This window comes from Poecile atricapillus, chromosome 3 (genome assembly GCF_030490865.1).
Source record: "Poecile atricapillus isolate bPoeAtr1 chromosome 3, bPoeAtr1.hap1, whole genome shotgun sequence".
Lineage (NCBI taxonomy): Eukaryota > Metazoa > Chordata > Aves > Passeriformes > Paridae > Poecile > Poecile atricapillus.
In genome coordinates this window covers 17,473,143-17,498,603 of record NC_081251.1, presented here as the reverse complement: position 1 = coordinate 17,498,603, position 25,461 = coordinate 17,473,143, and the positions used below count along the sequence as shown (strand labels likewise).

The window sequence follows — 25,461 nt, the reverse complement described above, 5'->3', positions numbered from 1 at the left end:
AAATATCCCAGAGGAAGTGTGGCGCTGCCCTGCCCCTGTTTTAGCCCCTCTCTAAATATCACCACTTAGCATAGCCTAAGCGGAGTCAAGGTTGCTCTTTTTTTCTTTTTCTCTGAAAATTATTGCTTTGTTCACTACTGAAAATGACAGAGCCAAGTGTTTGTTTTGCTTACCCACTCAAAGAGTAGGTAAATTATTATCTGAAGTTCATGTCACAAATATATTTAGTTCTTATCTTTAGTAAACATTTAGTAACAGTGAAGTTCTCGTTATCAACAAGAGCTACGTACCTAAATCTCTTCGCTCCCACCCTGATGTCTTTTACTCCAGCGATGATAAAATGCTTTCAGTTACAGGGCTCTGCTCACACACAGACATGTGAAAAATGTGTGTGTCAATTGTGTGGCAGAGACACTGTACATTGCATTGCATTAGAGGGCTCATGATAAAAATTGGTATGAATTATTGGAATACCAGAATGAGAACAGCTTAGAGGACAGCGTTCAGTACTGCAACATCTTCTAGTGCTGCTATAAATAAAGCCTTATAAACAATTCCATATTATGAACCCTAATTTCAGGAATTTATAACCTAGTTGTTAAAAAAAAATCCTCCAGATAACATTTAGAAAAATACTAAGTTTAGATATAAATTTTACTGAATAAGTTCTTAGATATGTCTACAAAATCTTTCTTTGTAAATCCATAAATTTTTACCTATCAGTATTTATCGAAGACATGTCACACTGGCTTTAGGAACTCTTTCCAAAGACAGCATACACTCAAATGGTTAGCTAATGTTTTTAATGGCAAAATTCAGTGTTGGAGTTTTTATTTCTTTATCTATTAAATCATGATGTCATATTTAAAAAAGTAAAAATTCTCACACCTGAAATTCTGGAATTCCTTGCTGTGTACCTTGTAGGTGACCAGTGAAAATGAGCCTGTTCACTGTCTCTGTCCACTGTCTCTGCATTAGCACTAGAAATGAGCTGCACAGCCTGTAACTCTCCTTGAAAGAAGGGCTCAGGAGTGTAATTATTCTCTATACTTACAGATTTGGTGCTAAAGTAAAGGTATGAATATTAAAACCAAACCACTGTTTTTAAAAGGAGGATATATATTTGAGTCTCTGGGCTTGTGTATCTTTATGTGTTCTTCTAAATTAGTCAGAACATCTACCATCAGGGACATGGCTTATTACCTGTGCTCCAACTGTGCACAAAGCCCAGGTCTGGCAGCCCATCCAGGGGCCAGGACAATCCCTCCTCCACAGCCTGTGGCACAGGAGTAACACAAGCTGTGGCAGGTGGTGGAGGAGCTGGGCATTCAACATCTGCTCACGTTTCAGAGCTGAAGAAGCTCTTAGTCATCCTGATGAGTGCAGTGAGGTCTCATGGGAGCAGCACACCTCCATGGGGATCTCAGGAGATGGCTGCTACCATGCTTATGTGCTCTCTGTTCCTGCGTCAGCTCCTGTTTGTGTAACTGAATATTTGCCACTGACTGCAGAGGGACAAGCACTTCATCCTCTCTTTCTACTGTCCTCTCAGCCTAGTATCTGCACTCTGCTCCATAAACTCAATTTAAATCAAATGGAGGAGAAAGGAGATGTTAGAAAGTCGTGGAACGGTATTTGGATTTGCTAGGTACAACAAAGGATGCAAAGGACTAAATAAATAATAAAGTGGTGCAAAAGGCAAATGGATCTCTGCACTGTTCATTTCCCAAGTGCAATGAGATTTTTCACTGTTTATGACTTTAATCAAAAAACAGTAGAGAAGCACTAGTCATCTCTAGTCAGAAAAACCTTTTGGGAAGAGAATATCAGCAAATGTAGCCAGGTATGAGAATAATTTCTAAAATCAACAGAGGCATTCAGACATGCTACATCAAAATAGTGTTGTTTCAGACAAATGACATATTTCTTTGTTTGGAATTTTGTGAGTATTTTGGGTGACACATTTTTAACATCAATTATTCAGAGCTATTATTTAGTGTAATGCATTTGGCTTCTTGCAAACTTTTAGTAAATAGTAAGCAAAACAGAGAAACATTTGCAGTAAAAACTAGGAAAATAGGATAGGCTTATTAATTCTCTTTAGACTGTCAAACAACAACAAATCAGTGGGGGGAAAAAAAGAGTAGACTGATTTGAAAAAAACAAAAACAAAAATTAAAATAATGTATCAATACAACTTCACTGATGAAATTCACTGGGAAAAAAATGTGGTTTAGTTACTAGAAGTACCCTTCAGGTCCTATGTGGAAGGAAATAACTGTGACCCATCAGGATGTGGAGGATCAGGCACTCTGATTGCAGGTAAGGTTGAGTGAACCAGTGTTGGGTGCAAGAGGTGAAAAGAGAGGCACACTTAGCTCTGCACTCTTGTAAAGGTGTTGAGGTAAATAGTCACTTGCACAGTCTCCATATCCTGCATCAGTGCTGGGAGAAGTAGAATAAATGATTTTGTGAGAGGGGAAAAAATTCAGGTTACTGAAACCCTTTCTATTAAAGTCTATTAAATAGTGTAAAGGTGTTTAACAAAAAAAAACAAAAACAAAAACAAAAACCAACAAAAAGAACCAAAATAAAAACCAACAAACAAAACCCAAAAACCCCCTATGTATTGTACCCAGAGATGTACAACTACAGCTTTAGTAACATATAAGCAAAAAAAAAAAAAAAATGCAGATAAGTGAAATATTTCTTGGCTCAAACACAAATTCCTCAAAAGCTAACATTTATCCAATATTCAATTCAGAATATAATATTGCTTTACAATTCCACTTTTCATACTTAGTTTTTAGAGTTTAAAACACTGAAAGACACTTCCAAAAGACAGCTACTTTCCAGTGCCTCTAGCAGGGTCTATCCTTGTTTTGAGCATATGCTTTCCCAGATAACACACACAAAAATATCCCAAGTACATTCAAATCACTGTATTATCCTGAGAAATGGCTCGAATTAGGAGCAGTTCTGCAGAAATTAATACAGCTCCACAGACAGAGCAACAGCTCACATCCTTGTATTCAGACTACATTGCTAATTACATTAAACAGTTCTGTCTTCTTCCACTTCCTACTAGGAGTAGGCTCAAACTGGACATATCTCAATGAATTTTATACAATAAAGACAGAAAACTTAAGGGAGTAGATCATAAACTGCAGCATTCTTTTTTTAGTGGGGGTTTTGATAGCTTCAATTTCATAAGCAAAATGGTACAGTTCCCATCAAATATTTATTCCTGCTCCCTGTAAGTGCTCTTCATCTTCTAAGAAGACAACTTGCAAGAGAAGAGTGTTTGGTCCAATGATCATGAATTTTGTATCAAAGTTATTAGTTCATAGCTTTAATGCTCAAATAGTTGTTTGTAGTGCTCTCAGCTAATTGGAGAAATATTTTCTGTTTAATTTACAAAACTTGTGATTTCTGTGACAGCATCAGAAATATTCTTTTGAGAAACAGGGCTCTTTGCTAGCATCAGAGGTACAGGAAACCTTATGGTCCAGCAGCTATCGAAGCAATTTCAGGCTGGATAACATTCTCTTTATTTGGCAGTTTTCTGTGTGCTTTGCAACAGGGAATTCCTAAAAAAAACCCACATATGTACTCAACATTCAAACAGAAAACAAAGAAGATAGAGGAAACAAAGAGGGAAAAAAGAAGAGAAGGACATTCAGACTAACAGTTCTAAATCGCTCTCCATTAAGTGGAGCAAAGTTACTACAACCACAGATGAACATTACTGCAATACTGCAGAAGAGCAAATGCAAGAGTGCCAGACGATGCCTCATCTTGTACCATCTTGTGACTCAAGCCAAATGGGAATGTGGATTACAAAAGTGCTTGGCTTGAGATGGTGATAATGGGAAGCTCAGTCTGAACCAAACACCTCATCCTCCTGGCTTGGTTAGGTTGATGTCTCTGGGGATGCTGGAGGAGCCTGGGCCTGAGTGAGACCTGGTGATTTGGCATCTGTGTGTACCCTGTGAAAGCCTGAATTCGGTCACTTGGCTGGCAGAGTGATTGCTATTGCAAAAGAGTGCTGCATGAGAAAAACGGTGTGAAAACAGATTACTATTGATTTGGTAAAGGCAAGTGAGCATACTGGTGAAATACATACTCTAGCATGCATACTTTTGTGATAACAATCGTATTTATCCCTTAGACATTTATGGCTTCTTGAGAAATTTTCTGTTTGTATAAATTTGTACTTAGGCACCTTATAAAAGTAGAGCTGTGCCAGCACAATAGCCCATAAAGAAAACACAGTTTCAAGAACTGGGCTAGAGATTTTGTGGTTTGCCATCTTAATGTAGTGCCACTCAAAAATACCAAAACCAGATCTTGAGACCTTGAACAGCCTTTCATGAGATGCAACCAGACCTTCTTCCTTTCTAAAAGCACTCATCAAAAGTGGATCATTAGTTTGATATCAGGTGAATCCAGCTGCTTCCTCTCCATATATACATTCAGAGAATATGAAAGCCTTTCTAAAACATTGCCAGCAGAAAATGCACAGCAGAAATTCAAAGGCTTTCAGTACAGAGTTTTAGCTCTGAAAGTTCTTCCCTCGAAGTGCCACAAGAGATAATATATTAATCATTTGTCAAATTACTATTTTCAAATCCAAGCTTTTCATTATTTTTAGTTATTTAGTTGCATGAGGATAGAAAATGTTGTTTATCACTTTTTAAAATATTTTCTACCTATTTCACATAAAAAGCAGATCAGGCCAAATGTTCAGCAAATTAGAGGAAAAACACTGACTTTCAAGTTGTTTAAAAGGTGAATTTCAAATATACAAAAATATTTTAGGATTAAAATGTTGTCATTCACTTACATCTAGAAAATAGACCTGGCAGACTGCTATAACAGGATAGTTGCACATAATTTTGAATATTGTATTAATAAAGCCGTCCCTGTAAATAGGGACGGTGGTTGTGATAGATAACTGTGAATATGAGGCACTAATACAATTAGTATTTAAAGGAGTTGTGGCTTCAGAAATTTACTCCTGTAGTTCTAATTTGTAAGTAGAATCTATAATGAAATAATAACCTGAACTGCAAACACACAACAGTCTTCATAGTTAATCAAATGACGCTCCACTAAATTAAGTTTGCCACATAAAGTTAATTCCTTGGGAAAACTGTACAATGTTTGCAAAAAACAGGCATTATGAAGACAACTCCTTACACTTATAGCAATTTAGTCAACACTAATTTTTGATTTGTGAATGAAAAAAGTTTTGTATATTTAGGGGAATTCCTTATGTCTTTTCCACAGTGCTGCAAAGAGAAACTGTTGCTGGATAGGTAAGTTCCTATTAAGCTTATCTGAAATACAGTAATGCAAGCAAAGAAATGTGTTTCTACGTTTTTAGGAATTTGTAGTTGTTGTGTTAGGATCCTTCAAAGATTTTTTTTTTTTACTTATGCTCCATTTACAAAGGAGCAAATGATTGAATTTGCTTCACTGAATTGAACTTATACAGCTTCCTGCTGGGTTCTGGGGAGCATTTATGGAACACCACCTGGAGGGCAGCTGCTCTTTTCTCCTAGGCCTGAATATCATTAAATTTCAGCAGCAACATGACACACTGTAGAAAATTTTGTTTTAAGACTGCACTTTTCTGTGCTGTTGTTGTCAAGAGCAAAGAGAAGTGGGGGCAGGGAGGCATTTCTGGAAAGCAAGAGTGATAGATTTCACTGCCTTGTCAGCAAATGCCCACAACCAGGAAGAGCAGAAGGACTACAAGTATAAAACTGACCTTTTTTTTTTTCTTTGACAGTGGGTGAAAAAATAGAAATCTGGAAGAAATGTATTTTGAAACAGTACATTGTCTTTTTGTAAACATAGGTAACTATATTTAAATGCTGAAACATTTGAAGCATTCACAATTTAACTTCACATTTGAGCAGCAGACTATCTTCATTTAAAAGAGAAGAGCAATTGCTAACCTTATCTTACACAATGTGTGTGACATTGGAGCTACCCTAGGAACTCATTTTCTGGTAGCTATTTGCTTAAGCATTTCACTACCAGATAAAGCTGAAGACAAGGCTGCAGTGAAATGCTGTGAAACACTGCATAATGCCTATGTCCAAAGGGACCAAGTAACTGCAGCTCAGAGCCTCTATAGATTTTACACATTTTGAACAAGCTTTTTTCATTACTGTTAAGAAACCTTTTGTACAGAGAGGTAAGATGGGACCAGCTTGCAGCAGCTCACATCTGTTGCTGTGCCTCAGGTTTTTTCCCTCCTCTACTTTCCAGCCTTTAAGCATCAAACCCAATGTGAAGAAAGGACTGCATTCCTTTGGGAATCACAGCACGGTCCAGTTCTCTGTGCTTCTTATATTCCCTCAAGTCTACAGAGGCCATCTTGCTAGTGCTAACAGGAAAACTGGCACAATGGTCAGAGAGAACAACCTATATACAGTAAATGTTACCAATGTGATTTACCTGCTCAGTGCCTTGCAATAAAGTTTTAGTATTTTTCAGTGGACTATGACACTTAACTCCTATTTTTGCACATTTTGACCTCTACATTTCTCTCCTTCTTTCCATGCTGCACCTTTTCTCGTTACCGTCTTTGCCAATTGCATCAGCTCCTGATTCCTCTCTCATTCCTCCTTAGTGCACCACTAAAATGCCTAATAGCAACACAAGATGGTCTCAAAAATGATCTGGAATACTGTAGAACTGACCACCAATAAATAGTGCTGTGCCATGATATTGAATACCATAAATGATTGACAATTTCTTCTCAAAGCAAAATTCAGAAATAGTGATTTTGACAAAATCATACTGTTACTGAAAATGCATTGCTTTCAACAGCAATGAGAAATTACTGTTACAGATGAGAAAATCTCAATAAACTTAAAATTCACATTTCTTGTTCATTTAATTTAAAAGCTAGTTTTAAATAAAATAGAACAGTTGACACAAAGTTATGTTAATTTCTTGCAAATTGAAATATCTATACTCTCATGCAACCTTTCTAAATCAGAAGTTTTTATACCACTCTTCATGAGCAGCACTTCAACCAGCAGTTCCAGTTTCAGAACTGGGTAGTCTTTCAAAATTCACAGTGACTACAAGTATTGGCACTTTGAGAACAACAAAGGACCCCAGATCTGGACCAAACAATCACTAGGCTAGGCAGAGTGCCAGACAGAGACACCAGGTCATGGATAAATATTTTGGGTTCCTGAGAGAAACAGTGGAATGGTGACTACCTGACTTGATAACTTAAGAGTGTAGTCAGAACTCGTTTTCCCTCATAGCCACCAGAACTACAAATGCTAATTTTTTTGCAAGAAGAAAAGGTATTTGAAATAATTTTAACTCTTCAGGATTAGCTTAAGAAACCACTAAAGATCAATGTTGGTAAAGCAGCTCCTGATCACTGAGATTACACTGAGTAGGAGCTTCAGGACCAGCACTTCCAGTTGATCCATAATCCTAGATTTAAATACAAAATTATTTTGTTTCTTGAGGGGAAACAATATTTGCCATTCTGAAAGGGGCCAGGTGGGAAAGAGGCAGATTCCAAGTGGGGGGTGAGGATGCTAAACTGTCTCCCAAAAGGAAGTAAGAATCAGGCCCACATTTTCCACGCTCCGTGCCCAGGGAAAGGCTTTTTCTATATTGCAAGAAAACTCATACTTAGTAAAGTTTGACATTGAGTTTGTCTATATTTTTTCTGCCAGAGCAATCTTGCTGGAAATAAAAACCTGCATACAATGAACACCAAATAATGGATTTTCAAACTAGCATGGAAATGAAAAAGATCTCTCTGGGTAAGACTGGTGTCTAGATAAAATGTAAATTCAATCTCTCTGTGAAGCACTTGTGGATAATCAGAAATGCATACAGTCACTAAAATACATTACCAGAATAACACAGAAATGGAACAACATCACAGTATTTTTTTCCCTGCTGGAGAATAGAAGTAGATAGTTCTCCCAAATAATTATCTATTTCAAGAGAAAACTGTTCACATACATAAAAACCCCATGCTTCCTTTTCACATATCTCACTCCTTGGGCTGGCTCCAGTTTTGATCTTTACCCTGTCCCCAAATGGGAGCAATTGAATGGTACAAGCTGTCTTTTCAAACGTGACTCCTCAGCATACTTATTCATTTAGTCTCAGGACTGCGGTGAAGAGTCCACAGGACTCTAATGGGAAAAATTCCAGGGCTATTCCTGTCCTGCCAGGCTCATTGTGTAGCCTTAGATAAATTATCTTAGCACTGGTTTAGACCTTCCTTTCCTGCTTTGTTTTGTTTATCTGTAAATTGCCAAATGAAGAGCTTGGAGAGCACTCTGAACATGTGTGTAGCTAGTTAGCTACACACCTGCTTCTCTTGAAGTTTGGGAAGTGAAGGAGAAAGGAGATGCAGGGTATTGCAGAAAGGGTTGAACAGACTTCTGTTAATCTTATTCTCAAGAGACAGGGTTCTTTACTGTGAATTTACTGTGGCATATACTGAGGCATATACTGGACTATTTGTACCTCAGTGAAGGGTCTGTGCATATACAAAGTATTTGGGGAAAGTCTGTGCTTAATAAATGGTTTTCTCTACACATTACTTAGCTGGCAGCAGAGATATTCCCCCAGGTCACATAGCCAGGCCCTTCCAGGCAAAGCAGAAAACAGAAATCATTAAGAGGTTTCTGGCTTCCTGTACCATCCTTTTCTGACCAGTACTGATGGTGCAGGGAGAACCCCAAAACTGCACCTGCCTTCTATAAATTGATGATAATAATTTCTTACCTCAGACTTCACATTGTCACAAAATATCAACTGCTGGGCAAAGAGCAAGTATAATTAATTATTAATTTTTTTGTTTATTATTGACTGACCACTTTATCAAACAAACTGTATGATAACCTGTAATAAACTCTTTCTATTTGCTGCTCTGTCTTAACAATTCCTAGTACAGCAAAACTGAAAAAAAAAGACCAAATCTCATCTGACTTACAAAGATCATTAGTAACCATGTCTTGTACACTAGAACTGGATTCGGGCCATGCTGACACAAGACAATCAGTTTTCTATACTTGCAGGATGCTGTAATGAAATGCCTGATTTGATGAAGTTAGAGGCGTTATGATATTTTCATCATTGTGTAATAAAACATCAGGAAACCTTCAAGCCTCTAATGTTATCGAATATTTTGGTGGTGCTCATATTAACAGTGCACAGTTTGCAATGTAAGGGAAGGAGGAGGGAGGAGAACAGACAGTTTTCTGGCTTTTGGTTTAAGGTGAACAATCTTCCCCAAATTAATTTGTTCTCCATCCTTAGGTAATTGGTACAGCCAGGGTTTTGCATGCACCTCGAATCTCACAGCATATCCATAAATAAGAAATAGTGGATAGAGTAAGTAAATGTTTCTCATTTTCACTACAAAGCAAAGGCTATTAGGGAGAGAAGTATGCTTGGGTTTTTTCAGTTACCTGGTTTTGGTGAATATTTAGTTATATTCTTTTAGGAACTGAAAGAACACAAAGTGATTTTCATAGTAATTAGTAATGTGTTTTAATATGCATATACATTTCTAATAGATTAATGACCAAATTTATAAAAAATTAATAAAAGTATAAAATTAAACCCAGTATTAACTGAAGTGCTACTTGCCCAGAGTCACATTCAGCATATTTAATTCATTCCTGAATTCAGTGGGGCTTTGTATAGAAATAAAATAAACAGCATTTCTATCTGCCTTCATTGTTTAGCTACTGTACAATTTCTTTTGACTGCTGATATTATTTATAACTAGGAGGTTTATTTGTTTGTTTTTTATTTGGAAAAAAAATAGGCAATGAAACATTTGTTAAATTTATTTCTTTTTAAAACAATGGCAATAGAAAGATTTACATGGACATAACAAAACAAGGACATAAGGAGCTTTATAAAGAACTTCATATAACGTTTTTTTCTCTAAATTTATACAACCAATAAGAATATTATGTGGTTTGTTTCTTTGTTCAATAATGAAGCTCTAATTTCCATTTTCACTGTACAGCTGTTGCACTTCTCTCACTTGGATTTTGCCTGCACAAGCCCAGGCTCAGCACTACCAGCAAGAACAGTCTGGAAGGAGAAGTCAGGGCAGCCCAAACAGCACATCCCAGCTTCTCCAAGCCAAGCTGTGCCAAAGCCAGGCAGAAGTGACTCAGATGGGAACATGGTCAGGGCACCTGGAGCCCTGAGTGGCTCCTGCCTATGCTAATGTGCATATGCTTCACATACATACTAATATATACGCACATATACTAATATGCCTATGCTTCACAGCTCTGTGGGATGGTTACCTTGTGCAGGCAGCACACTGCACCAAGCTCACCTCCTGGGACTCCAGGCACACATCCAGCACACACAGGGAGAGCACAGCCCAAACCTCTGAGCTGGGCCCTGCTGGGGGACTCCATGCTGACCTGAGAGGACAGGTCACATTATGGCAATGTCCTTGGGTATACTCAATTTTCTGATTAGGAAATGGCATGGGACTTGGGTGGCATTTAGAGCAAGGTCCTTCTAAGCAAAATCCCTGCAAATTTTTGCAGAACCCTGCCCGCTGTCAGTCCTGTAAATTAAAATCTCTCAGGCATATGCCTTAGAGTGGCTTTTCACTTGCTCTATAATGTGTATCCAAAGGGCAGTGATGAGCAGATCCCAATCCAGTGAGCACATGGGACATGAGACCCGGTGAGTGTCTTTCCTGTAGGAGGTCATATTGCTGCCTCCTTCATGATAGCGGTCCCAAAGAAAACACCCTGTTATTTTATAGGTTCCAATGTTATTTGGCTATCAGTGAGGGCTGGGCCAGCTGCAGCCCTCCACTGCTCTTTAGGAGGAAGGAAAAGCTAAATGATAAATCTCTGTGTCCATGTCTATTCAACTGTGCATATGCTTTGTATCTCCAATGGGTATATTGGTGTGATGCCTAATAAATACATTGTTACGCATTTTTGTCACGTCCTTGCTAAATTTCCACATTCTAAAGAGCCTGATGGACTAAAAAGACTTCCTTCCCCTCTCCCACCCAACACAGTAAGCAAATCCATTACAATAAGAATGATTATCATTCTAGACTTCACAAAGAGAAGCTTTAAGCATATTGCATAAATTAAGTACAAGATGTAATAAATGCTGTATGAGTTGTAAATAGTCTGCAACTAAGCAGGTTAACTGGCACACAAGTGTGAAATAAGCAGGTTAACTGGCACACAAGTGTGAAATATTACACAGGGAAACCTGTGTGCCCTAAAAGACTACCCTAGGGTACTGACAAATTCTTTACAACATCAAATTACCCATATTAAGCAAACTGGCCCTGCAGTTTAGCCAGAAAGTGTCTATAATTGGTTCAGAGTACAACACTTTTTCCTCAGAGACCTGCTAAAACACTGTGGATTTCAATGTCTATAGGCCAGCAATAGAAATGCATAGCATTATGAATACACTGTCACTTTGAATTGTTCTGATTTTTGTGGAAGATTTCATATCAATCAAAATAAAACATGTTAAAAATAAGTGTTTCCATTTAATTTCATGTAACTGGTGGCTGAATAACTCATATTAAGATAATTTTTTTTAATTCACACATTAAACTTACTTGCATCATTTTTTCAGCAGAAACAAGTAAACATTTCCATTTAAACAATCCTAGAAACAGTAATTTCTGATATCAAATATCTGCAATATAATCTCTTACGGGATTCCCACCATGTTTTTCCAAGTATTATTTTCAGACACTTTTAATAAGAGACACATCTCTTCTAAATTGTTCTTCTGCCCTAAAGTGATTTGGTAAAAATGGCACGGGGGGCTCTGGATTCATTATCACACTGATTTTTCTACCCAATGAGCTCAGTTTGCAAGTAAATTTCTAACTGCCAGCTGCACAAACTCAGCCTGAGTCCTGGATCCCTTCCATCTCATGCATCACCACCAGTAATAAATGTCCTGTATGCCAGAATATGCCCTCTATGGCATCTGTGCAATCCCAGTGCCATCCATGAATTTGCACAGGTGTTGCTGGGGCACACATTCAAATCAATAGGGTTACACACAAGTGGCTGAGGAAATCATCTCCCAAACAAAACTACAAGTACTACAATGATCTGTGGGATGGAAGGGACCCTGCCTGACTCACAGGGCCAGGTTTTAATCTCACAACCAATAAGAAAAGTATTTGTCTCAAAAAACAAAAATCTGAGTGAGGTGCAATGCACATGGAACATCCCAATGCTATTTTTATGCTGCTTTAGAGCATAAAATGCTTTTGAATGTACATGTTGCTCAAATAATATAGTTGGATTTTTATTTTTTTTTAATAAAATGCACTTTCCAATCAGGATACTATGAAAAATCAGTAAGTGTCTTGGTGTCTTAAAACATCTTGTGTAAGATCATTATGTCATGGCTGAGAGGAAATGGCCTGTGCATATTATCCCAGTGAGACAGCACTGACATCCAACAATGCTTTAGGGTAAGGTGTTGGAGCAACAACATACCCCAGGATGCCAGACCTGGACTCACCACACAGCTGCAAGAATAGGGTTACTTTCTGCTCCAGTTTAAAGACCTGGATTATTTCAACCCATGTACACAATCACTTTGTCTCTAGATGTCTTTGCTGATCATGTGTTTACAAACAGTAAGCAATGTTTCTAGAGCTATCTACAGGCAGCAGGCAGCTCAAAATCAGTTATTTAGTCACAGCTCTGTTGTGTGGCCAGGAGCAGAGCTGGGCACTGGATGATGAGCAAGTGGAATACTTAGATCTGGCATGAGGTGAGTTAGGAGCTGCTCCTGCTCTCACTAATAGCTTCTCTTGGCTCCAGCTGGACCCCTTCAGCAGCAGAGGGCCACACTACCTGGGAAGACACCACACTTTGTGCTGACAAGCCAAAAAACCACCCTCAGACTGCCCTCACCAGAGTGGTACATGATACACGTACTTTTGACAAAAATAATTTTTTTTTGCAAACAAATTAAGGTGAAATACATCTGGATACCTTTTTCCACGTTTTCCAGTTTCAAACTGGATGTAATTTTTTTTCTAGATTATGGTTAAACTAGTTTATCCTTTCAAATAATTACTCCTTTTCAGTTAAATAAGCCTACTTTACCACTTCATCTGAAGTTCGGTTGTGACACCTGTCTGCCCTGGGCACTTTCATTTTCAAAACAAAGACTTTGTGTAAACCAGCCTTACATAATCCAAGAGTATGGATACCATGCTGAAAGGAGAGGAGAGGATGTCATTTTCCTAGCAAGGACAATGAAGCTGGCTTTTTCATGTGAATTAAAGCAGCTTAAGATAAAAACACTAAGGCAGGAAAGATTTACCAAATCTGAAAAAGCACAGCCTGTGTGCCTTTTCACTATTTTACCTTGTGCTAGCTAACATGAAGACCACAGTTTATTTTCTTCCTCATGAATGCAAGACTCAAGGAATTTATGTTTATTCCCAAGAAGATCTCTAAGAAAATGTGTCTTTGAATTAACCTTGGGTGTGACCTCTCCTCTCAGAATTCATCATATGTTTTCTTTTAAGACAAAACCCTCTTGACACTGTAATTCTTTCTTCTTCCATTCTGGATCCACAGCTTGTGACTGCAACCACTTCCCACACCTTGCAGAAGGTGCGTAACTCCAGCTTTCCCACACGTTCCCCAGGCAAAGTCATTTTGGGCTCTCCAGGCAAAAATCTGCAGCACAATTCAGAACAAGTAAGAAATAAATAGCCAAAAGAACACTGTACTCATAGTACTATTTATCATCAGAGTTAGCACAGTAAAAATCTCAGCTTTCAGTTTACTCAAATTTAACACAGAGAGCAGGCACTCTAAGGAGAGGGAATATCCTCCACTTTTCTAAAACACTATTTCTTGAGCAACGAACCTTTTTTTGTTCATATTTAATTCCTGTGTGGTAGTCAAAATCTTGTAAGGACTGCCTAAGGTCAGTCTCTTAAAAACATGCCTCACTTCACCTTTCTAAGCACTGATAGGGGTGGATGGAGGCATGCTGGGTCCCATGCAGAGGGCCTATATTCCTGCAAGAAGCATTCCCTGCTGGCTTCAGGCCTTTGGAGGCATCTCACAGCTTTGGACACCTCAGTGCTTCCACTGCCATTCTCATGCTGCAGGTCACTCAGAGTAACACACTCCCCGAGCTAGAGCACTGGGATACCCAGTGTAGATTAAGACCCACAAAAACAGACTCCATCCAAGAGGTAAAGTGAATCCTTTAGTCAATCTGTTTAGTGAATCCTGTTTTACCTGTTCTTTTTCCCACTTTCTGGGGTAGCCCAGCCTCCTATTGACCTAGATAATGGGAAGATGATTATTCATTTGAATTTCAAAAGAACGAGTAGTGGGCTGTTAGCTCTAACTGCTGCACTCTAATAGAAATATACATGCACACATACAATTATTGAACTGCTTTTAGAACATAAAATTATTTAATTTTAACAGCAATATCTACTTATTCATGCACATATTTAAATCAGATTTCTAAAATCCCCGAGATTTTTTGTTTTATAGAGTGTGGCTATTATTTGTCAGTCTGTTTTCAGCTTTATTATCTTCCTAGAACTACCCTTAAAATACAACAAAAACCAACCAAAACATAACATGAACAAGCATGAGAAAACAGTAATGCTGTTTATATGTAAAAAGATCATGTTTGCGGAAAAATTGAAATGCTGCCAGGACACTCATAAAATGAGATATAACACAAAAACAGAAAAATGGGATTTATGAAAATTACATGATGCCCATAGTATTAATATGCATCTTCACATGAAGACATGGACACATATGAAGGAGTGGAAATATCCCAGAAGACTGGTGTAATGACAGTGGATTCAAATTACACTAAAGCTTTATTAAAAATGATCCCTCCTGATCTTAATGTGTTAAATGTCAGATTCTGTCACCATGGTGTATGGAGTCCCAGTCATGTCAATATTGATTATATGGCTTCCACTGCGATTGAGTGAAAATTTTCCAAAACAGTTTATGGTTTTTGTAAAACAATTTGAAAAAAATTGCAGTACTTTGTGAAAATGCATTGATTTGATTCACTTCACAGGAAATAAAGATTCAATTTTCATCAGCTTGAGTTTTATGTGACTATATGACATAATGAAATCTCCCATAAATGCCAACAACAAATTAAAACATTTTGACACATTTCATTTTTCAAAATTACAACATTATTTCTATCTGGATTCAATATGCATGTAAAACCTGGAGAATTTCTCACTAGGTATCTGAATACTGGCACTTACAAAAGAATACTAAGGAATAGGGTTAGGTGAGACATTGGTATTCTGCTGTCATCCTAGTAAAGATCCCAGCAGCATCAAAGCTGCCTTTCCCCGAGGCAGTCAGGCACCTACACACTCCCGAGACTCCTGTCCACATCAGCGCTACAAGAAACATACTCTCATTTTTTACACAATCCTGGTGACACAGAAGGCTCTACAGTGTGCCCAGTCTGAGCAAATCCTCACCCGGATAGGGCAGAAGTGCCAAACTCATAGTCAGTCCTCTTGGAAGGAATGCCCTGTCCTGCCAGCAGCCCTCCCCGGAGAGACCACAGCTGACCACAGCTGCGACAGGAACTCAGGCACTCCCTCCCAGAGGTACTGCACCCTCTTCTCATGTGGTTTCTCTAAATTTTAACATTTTATGACAGGTTGAGAACCCTGCCAGTCAAATTTTCCATTTTATCTCCTGTTTCTTAAAGGATAGACGTTATTATGGAGCTACATTGTACCACGAAGTGTAGTCCGAGGGGCAGACAGAAGTGGCAACAAGCCTCAGAGCAGAAATCATGGCTGGGGGAAGTCATGGAGAGGCAGAGCACTATTTTTCAAAATCCATCTTCTCAATGAAGTAACTGAACTTTCTTCAGCTATGCCCTTTTCCTTCTCTCTACTCTGTGCACCCAGCTGGGGTCAGGAAAGGAAAGTGACATAACACTGTGTATCTGCCTTAAATGCATCCTTCAAACTCCACCTGACTCCTGACAAGTGCAGCTGAGACCTGGTAGCCCTGGCCTATCCATACTGCTAGAAGTGACGTTTTTGCTTTTTTTTGTTCCTGTAACAGCACTAGCCACCCTGCAGCCCTATGATATCAGAGTCACATCATCCAAACACAGTAATTTTGCTGTAGTCTGAGGAAAATGAACCACTGGGATAATTAGAGGATGATGTACCAGGGGACGGACCTACTGCCCCATTAGCACCAGTTCATAAGATGTGCTCTGGCAGAGGAGAGGTTGTAATCACTCCTCTCGCTGCCATTATGATGTCCGTATACAGTCAGCAACCATCACAAACTTATCAAACTTTTTCTAATAACCGCAAACGGTGGCTGGAAAAGCACAAAGGAACGCAAAAAACAGTATACGAACTCATTTCCAGCGTACATTTTGCAATTAAAATGACCACCAGTGCATAGCACACTGTCACCTTTTGGATTTCAGACATTCTGCGATAAAATCAAACATGGGGTTATCCGGATAGGTGGATCCGCTACAGCGTCCTGAATAACTTTCTGCTTCCGAGAAAACAAACACACAAACAAGCAAACAGAAAATCAGCACTGTTTGATGCTTTCTGTGTATTTCCACGCTGTACTTTGAGGAAGGCGCCTTTATCCTCTGCCTACACCACGCGGTAAGTGCTCCAGGAGGGTGCGACGATTCTCACGTCCCTGCTGCGGACAGCCCGGGCCTCCCGGGGGACAAAGGGACCTCCCCCGTCCCGGGAACCGCCGACCACCAGGCCGGGGCCGCCGAGGCACCCTCCGCATCCGCGGGGGAGCGGGAGCGCACCAGGCTCTAGCCTGCATTCTCACAGCCCCGTTCTCTGCCGACCAGACACCGAAGCAAGCCCTGGGAGGACAGGGAACCGAGGTGCCTGGAGCGCTCATCAGGGAGGAGCAGCCCCGCCGCGGAGGCGCAGGAGGCCATGTGCGGAGCGCGGAGGCCGCCGTGCCCGCTGCGATCCGCCCGCTCCCCGCGGCGGGGCGGCTCCGGGCCCGGCGGGGACGCCACGGGAGCTGAGGCCGCGCCGCTGCGGCGGCCGCGGAGCGCCAGCGCCCCCTGCCGCCGGCCCCGAGCCACGCGGGACTCGGCGGCCTCCGGAGAAAGCGAGACACGGGGGAGCCGCCCCGCCCCGCCCCGCCCTGCACTGCACCGCCCCGCACCGCTACACGCCCGGCGGCGGGGGCCAGCGGGCGAAGTCCCCCACGACGGCACTGCCGACCGCCGGGCGAAGGGCCGCGCCACGCCGGGCCGGGCCGGGCCGGACCCGCCGAGAGCCGGGGACTGCCGGCGGCGCCTCCGCCCGCGGCCGCCCCCCGCGCGGGGGTGTGTCCGCGCCGCGCGCGGTGGGCGTGGCGGCGGGCGGTGCCGAGCGGCGCCATTGGCCGGCGGCGGCAGTGATGTCACCCATATGAGGCGCTGATAACGCGCGGGGCGCGGAGCCGGGAGTTTCGCAGAACGGGCAGCGCGCGCAGGGCGGGCGGCGGCGCGAGGCCGGGGACGGGCACAGCGCGCGCCCAGCGCACCAGCCCAGCCGCGCCCGACCCGGCCCGGCCCCACCGCCGGCGCTGCGGTGCGGGCGGCACAGCCACAGCGCCCGCCCGGCCCCGACCCCGGGCTCCGCCTCGCCGCGCGGCGCACGGAGGAGATCGGCGCGGCTCGTAGCAGGGGCAAGGTGCGGCGGTGGGAGGGGGCGGCGGCGGAGCGGCTTTGTTGGCTCTGAGGGGAGCGGCGCCTCGGCGAGAGCCCACCATGGTGCAGCAGGCGGAGAGTACGGAGGCGGAGAGCAACCTGCCCCGGGAAGCGATGGACACCGAAGAGGGCGAGTTCATGGCTTGCAGCCCCGTCGCTTTAGACGAGAGCGACCCGGACTGGTGCAAAACGGCGTCGGGGCACATAAAGAGACCGATGAACGCGTTCATGGTGTGGTCCAAGATCGAGCGGAGAAAAATCATGGAGCAGTCCCCGGACATGCACAACGCGGAGATCTCCAAGCGCCTGGGCAAGCGGTGGAAAATGCTGAAGGACAGCGAGAAGATCCCTTTCATCCGGGAGGCTGAGAGGCTGCGGCTCAAGCACATGGCTGATTACCCCGACTACAAGTACCGTCCCAGGAAAAAGCCCAAAATGGACCCGTCGGCCAAGCCCAACGCCAGCCAAAGTCCCGAGAAAAACGCGCCCGCCAGCAGCGGCGGCAGCAAGAGCGCCAAGAGCTCCAGCAAGAAGTGCAGCAAGCTGAAAGCCTCCTCCGGCTCCTCGCCCCCCAAGCCGGGAACCAAAACCGCCCACCACGGGGACTACGCGGGAGACGAGTACGTCTTCGGCACTCTGAAAGTGAGCAGCAAGACGGTCAAGTGCGTCTTCATGGACGAGGAGGAAGATGAGGAGGAGGAGGAGGACGAGCTGCAGCTGCGGATCAAGCAGGAGGCGGAGGAGGAGGATGAGGACGAGGAGCCGGGACCGCAGCAGCTGCGGCGGTACAACGTGGCCAAAGTGCCGGCCAGCCCCACCTTGAGCTCCTCGGCGGAGTCCACCGAGGGGGCCAGCCTGTACGAGGAGGTGCGGGGCGGCGCCGCGGCGGCGGGCGGCGGCAGCAGACTCTACTACAGCTTCAAGAACATCACCAAGCAGGGCCCGCCGCCGCCGCAGCAGCCGCCCGGCCTCTCCCCGGCCTCCTCCCGGTCCATCTCCACCTCGTCGGCCGGTAGCGAGGAGGCGGACGACCTGCTCTTCGACCTCAGCCTCAACTTCTCCCAGCACGGCCACGCCGCCGCCGAGCTGGGGGCGGGCGCCGCCGCCGGCAACCTCTCCCTCTCGCTGGTGGACAAGGACCTGGACTCCTTCAGCGAGGGCAGCCTCGGCTCCCACTTCGAATTCCCCGACTACTGTACCCCGGAGCTGAGCGAGATGATCGCGGGCGACTGGCTGGAAGCGAACTTCTCCGACCTGGTGTTCACGTACTGAGCGGGGGCGGCGGCCAGGGCGGGCGGCGAGAGCGGCGGAGCTGGAGCTGCGCGACGCCGGCGATGATGATGATGATGATCATGATAATGATTAAAAAAAAAAGTCTTGTTTTCTTTAAAAAAAAAAAAAAATCTCGAAGTTAGTTCCGAGCCCGGGAGTTGTGATTTTATTTTTTTGTTTTGTTTTGTTTTTGTGTTTTTTTATTTTTATTACGTTTGGTGATCACAACAACAACAGCAAAGGCAAATGGGACTGGGGGAAAAATGATACAGAAGGCGCTGTTTGAAGCTTGTCGGTCTCTGATTGAAGTCTGGAAGATGGTCTGCAAAGAAGTCTTTTGGCAGCACAACTGTTACTCAAGGGGGTTTGTGGATTTTTTATTTTTTTTTTCCCGTGAGAGATCTTAAACAAACTGTTATGATTTTTTTTTATTATTTTTTTTTTTTCCGAAAGGGACCATTGCAACTTTTTTTGGAGGGAGAAAACTGATGTCTTCTATGCATCCGATTCTTAACAAAGCTGCAGGGAGCTTGAAAAAATGCAGACTGTACAAACGCTTACAAATAACTGAACTGACTTAAGATCAGAGTTTACTTTTCAGATCAAATTGTTTATGGTTTTACAAATGTGATTTCTACTTGCCAACTTTTTTTTTTTGTAACTTGTTCCCTTATACCTCCTTGATTGAATACCAGACAGCCTAGACCTCAGTACAAAAAGGTATTGAAACATTTTTGATACATAACAGACCTCAGTCTTTTTTAAAAATTAATATATTTTCAGGCGTATTTTTGTACAGTGAAAAGGGAACATTCTTGCTGTGTTTTTTCAGTAAGACTTTTCAGGCACTTCTTCCCTTTTATTTTCTTTGTTTTTCTCTGTTTTTAGCATGCAAGTTTGTTGGTACGTTACGTCCTGGTTTTAAAAGGATTAAAATTTTAAAAAATAATCCTTGCATCTAAAGGCCTTGTGGTTTAAAAAAAAAAAAGAAACAAACACTTTTTTTGTACAGCTATAGTTCAGATTTGTTCAATATTTGTAGGTAAAGATTTATTGAAAATGGTGATATAGACCTCAGAGCTGTTATCTTAGTTTAAAAGATTGTATATGTACTGTACTATAGTAGGATTTTATGTATCTCATACGCTGTGATATGTGGATGGGGCCCCAGATGGAAGGTATGAAACTGGATTCTCGATTTTAGCAAAAAAAAAAAAAAAGAAAAAAGGCACATAGTTTAAAAAGTTTCTCATGTTGTGCAATATAATCTAAAGTACAGACCATCTGCATATTTTGTAGCAAATGATGGCAAAAGCAGACTTGTGCACTGTCAACATCATAGCCTGTTTTTTTTTTTTTTTTTAAATGCTGAAAGTCTGTATCTTTACAATTTTAATAAATCAGCTGGAACTGATAGAAACTCGTATCGCAATTAGTGTCTGTAGCAGTAACGCTGGAGATGCCGTGTTGTCACCCCTCGGCCGCGGAGGAGCGGTAGCTGTAGGCTGTTGTGCATGATCAGAGCTAGGGAGGAGGAGAGTCAGGACTGCTTCTTTTCCCTTTTTTTCCCTCCTCTCGTGCTTTTTTCCCACCGGCTTTGCTCCGTGGGGCCGGGGTTTGCTCGCTGCGGGCTGCTCCGGGCAGTGGCAGGCTGGCTCGCCCCGGGTATTTTCGGCTCTGCCGCCTTCCCCCGCTCCCGGGGGCGGCCCCCGGGCCCCGCAGCCGCTCTCCGGGGCGGGGGGCTCCGGGCGGGGGGCGCGGCGGGGCCGGGTGCCGCGCTCAGCGATGCCGGGAGGGCGACTCGCCCCCTCTGCATGCTCCCGGGCTTTTTCCTCCCCCTCTCCCGTTTCTGATGAATAGCCTGGGCCAGACTCGAGGTGGAGATGCTGAGGGTAGCGGTGCTGCATCTCCGCTGCCCGCCGGGGTGGCCCCGGCCTCTCGGGCAGGCAGGGCAGGGGAAGGGGCTGCGAGCTTCGGCTGTAGGTAAGCAGACTTTGTCAGTGTGCTTTTTTTTTTTTTTTTTTTTGGACTCTAGGAGCCATCGGATTTCAGCTGCGTGCTCTGAAATAGCTGCTGATGGCAATAAACAGACTCATGAGGTGGAAGTTTGTTTCTCAAGAAGTTTACTTTTTATATCTGATAGGCATTGGTAAATTATTACTACTTTTTGTTTTTTCTCCGCTAATTAATTATCCAGCTGTTTACAGGGACAATTCACTGTGCTGGTATTTTGGTGGCAACCACTGCTACAGGCTTTCAGACTTGCTGAAATGAAAATCCTGCATACGCATTTGTAAGGCATAATAAAACATAACATTAAAACCTGCATGCATGTTATGTTTAATCAAAGACAACTCTTAGGCATTTAAGTGGTGAGATATCTTACTTTAGGTTAGTTAAACTGGTAGTAAAATGATTAATATAATCTGATCTCTTTCTAATAATAATAATAAAACACTCATGATTCTAAATAAAAGTTGTTTGGCCTAAATCTTTGCTATCAGAAAAGAGATATAGCATATCTGGGAACTCAAATTTATGTCTTGCATTGTGATAATTCTTTATGAGAAACTGTGTTTTAAAACAAACTTAATTACAATATACAAGATATCCTTGGCAATGGATAGTCCTCAATAAAACAGAGTTTCTTGAATTTTCAGTTTTTGGTCTCAAATGATTAGTGTGTTCTCCATGTAATAACTTAGAAATCAGATTGAAAACAAATGACATTTATCTCTTCTAAGGCAAAAGACTGAAAGAAAATAGATACACTGAAGTGCTCTAGCCTAGCCATTCACTATTCTGCTATCAAAATTCCTGTCTTGGGCTAGAGTGATGGAGTAAGTTGATCAGGTTCTAAGTCTTAAAACTGAGCCAAAATTCTCTTAGTAATTCTTCAAGCTATCATGAGGGTAGGGTGACTTGTTCTTTCAGTCCCTTTCTTCTGATATGCATCCTTGTTTATTAAAGTGATAATAGGCAGTGTCATTAAACATTTGTGCTTTACAGATGTTCAATGAGTTATGAATGATTATGGTCAAATACAGGCTGCATTTAGTTTGCATTGTAATAAGGTCTGTGTCTCAGCCTACAAAAGTTTTGACTTGCGTATATTTTTGGAAGCTGTTTTTAAAATTACCATTTAAAATATTACTCAAGGATAACTGATTTAAATTGTCCAATTAAAGAGCAGTCAGGCATATTTTAAAAGAGCAACAGGTCTACTTTAGTCAAAGAATATAATAGCCACTCAGAAGTATATCTTTTCTTTCTTCTAAATGGGAATTATACTGTACTGTATCAGAGGAATATTTTGAGTGAAGGTATATGGTGCAGGGAAACAATTTTTTTGGCCAAACACTTGAGTTACTTTTATTTTAGAGTTTATTATTGCATATTGTTCAAGAAAAAATTACAGTGTTCTGTTTAAGCCACTGCATAGTTAGGGCTGAAGTTTGATGCTGTTGAATGCCTAAGCTCCTGCTTATCTCAGTGAGAGTAAAAAACAATCTTTTACTCGTGAAAAATATCTGCTAAGCTACTCCTTTTTATTTTGTCATTAATAATATTCATATCTTGTTTCTCTTTCCTTTTTTTTTTTTTTTGTGTGTACATAGGAATCTTTGTTGACATGCTAGAGCAGTCCTGTTGCAGGCCTGGTATCTCCTGTGGCCTTTTTCCCCACATTCCTTGCATTTGTCTCTGTACAATACTACTCTACATGTAAGAGGACTCAGTGATAGAAGGGAGAAAAATGAACTTTTCCATGTCGAAAGACAATATCCTTACTAACACTGAGGATGTCAATTCAATGTAAAACCTAATCAAATATGCTGATTCTTTTTATTTTTAAAGTGAACATTTTTTGCAAACTTTTTTTCCCCTTTTGATGTTTTTACTGGTTTATTTTCCCTTCCTTTTAAAAGAACCACAATTAAGAAATATTTTCTTTCCTTAAGTGCAGTCTTTTACAAATGTGGTAGAAAGGCTCATTCCAAGCGTCCTTTAAGTGCTACATGCTCTTTAGGCATTCACTGACATTCAGATGAAACTTCAAGTCTATTGAATGTGATTTGCATGCGTGCAGTATGATCCTTCACTCCTGCCTTTTTGAGGAAAGTGCAACTCTGTTGTTACATCGGGGGAAAACTGGTGTGGGGTCACAGTCAGGGCCATATAAGTTTTAGGTGTTTGATAATCAAAACAGTTCATGAATTCCGTTTTACATCTTCACAATTGTTGCCTAGTAAGGCCTTAAACCTGCTCTGGTTAAAAAAAAAATAAAAATTCTCATTGAGCTTAATGGGAGTTTTTGCCTCAAGGGCTGCTGGCAGGATAGGTGTCTTAGCTTCTCCTAACCTTCATTTGTAAGAATGGCCAGGAAAAAATAAAACAACAAAAACTTAATACAATGAGTTGCCTTACATTTCCCCTACTATACAGTTGAATTTCTTTGATTAATTTCCTTTCCCCTCACTCACATCCAAGGCTGTGATTGTTTTTGTTTTTAATTTTTTTGCACACTACCTATACCAATTAACTGCCTAATTAGTTTTATCTTCTCTACATGGATGCAGTGAATTTGTAAGAGAATTTCACAAGCAAGTAGTTTTTTAGTGAGTTTAAAGTAAATAGAGTTTTAAAGACCTATTTTTATATTCAATATAAAGCACAAATGTGCAGAAAATGTAGAATGACTTACAAAAAGGGAAGCAAAAGTTCGTAATATTTCATGTATAAAAGTAATACCTTCTTTGGGGTGAGATTCTCTTAGAAAACCCAATACTTATGCCAGTGCAAAGATAGGAATATTTTAAAAACTCTTAGAAAAATTGTGATTGACAGCAATTTAAAAGGAATGACTTCTGTAGATACAAGGAAACCCCTAAAGCAATATGGATAAGAAGGGGTGAATGGTTTTCAATGATGAACAACAACCTGGAAGTGTGAGAATGGAGGTTTCAATCCTTATTAATTAATCAAATTTCTTCTTTTGTGGTTAGTTACATCTGGATTTTCTGTGAAGTGCAATCTTGCAGGATGAAAAAGTGCAAGGGTGCCAAAATTCTAAGACTAGTGGAAGTTCAGAAGCAGGCTTGATTTGGAATTATTGAATAAGGCTTTAGATTTGGGTAATTCACACTTCCAGTAAAATCAAGACATTGATTTACTGCTTGAAGAAATTTGATCAAGTAATAATGATTAATCCGGGAACTCCCATTGTCACAATTTGTTTTCGTTTCCATCGTCCTGCTTATCTCCAAAACCAACTTGCCTCAACTCCTGGCAAAGCCAGGGAGAAGAGTTATATGCCATTGTTAGTTCATTTACAATTTGTATCTGGTTTTGCTCTTGTACATATGTTGGCGTTTTGGAGTCTTTACATAAATGCTGTGATACTTTTTTTCTTATTTCAATTTATTTTTTGGTGGGCTGTTTTAAAATGGAGGCCTGTTTTCCAATGTGGGACTTTTGATGGTTACAACATTTCAATGATGTTGCATGATGGCCACAGGTGGGGGAAATTGAATGTTTTAGAGCAGTTTTTCAAGCATGACACTTTTAAAATATGTAATTTCAAAGACTTTTCAAGGCCACATGAAATTAGTTTTCATAGCCACTCCAGGTCTTGGGGGGAAAAGCTGAAAAGTACTTTTGTTTAGAAGTCTGAGTGATGGTGGGGGGGAAACCTTTTCTTGAGGTTTTTGCATGCCAGTGCACGGCCTATTGCTGTGAGAGAAGGAAGATGGTAAGGCTGCTTGAGGCAATGCACTGGAGGACAAAGTGTTTTCTAGCACTAGAAAAAGAAAATGCATGGCAAAGTTTTGTCTTCTAGTAGACTATATAGCATGCAGAGTTTAGTATGTGTCAAAACAGTGTATGACATTGCTGTATCAAAGTTGTAAAATTAAGCATTATTTATTGAAAACTATGTATTTTTTTTGTAAAAACCTGATCACCTAGAGGATTAATATCAGTGACTTGTGCTAGTGCTACAAACTTAACCAGCTTCTTTACTACAGTACTTGATATGCAGTGTTAATGCTCAGGGTTGAAACCAGTCCACTCCAATGTTTTTTTTGCAAGAGTTTTTAAATAAAGGAACAACATAATGCAATTGTTCAAAAGACTCTAATAAAAATGTGTGATCAATCTTCCTACGTGGTTTTATGTGGATTTTTCTTTTTCTGGTGTTGCATTTGGTAAATGCAATTCAGCTATTACAGTGAATCCACTCCTCATTCCGTGGGCACCTAAAGCTGAAAGTTAATGGGAATGTTATATCTTTCAAAAAAACCCTCAACAGGTAGTTATGGTCCAGGTAGTGTGTACTAAGTGCTGTTCTGGGCATGCCTGAGAGACACTGAAACACAGAATAAGTCAATTAGCTTCCTTCTTTTCTGG

General features: G+C 41.4%; 1 protein-coding gene across 1 annotated transcript; it reads left to right on the top strand.

Moving 5' to 3' along the window:
• Positions 1 to 17,550: 17,550 nt before the first annotated feature.
• Positions 17,551 to 25,214, top strand: SOX11 (SRY-box transcription factor 11). Its single transcript, XM_058836370.1, has 2 exons — positions 17,551 to 19,420; positions 21,092 to 25,214. The coding sequence occupies exon 1, from the start codon at positions 17,845 to 17,847 to the stop codon at positions 19,054 to 19,056; it is 1,212 nt and encodes a 403-aa protein (XP_058692353.1). The 5' UTR covers positions 17,551 to 17,844; the 3' UTR covers positions 19,057 to 19,420; positions 21,092 to 25,214.
• The last annotated feature ends 247 nt before the right edge of the window (positions 25,215 to 25,461 follow it).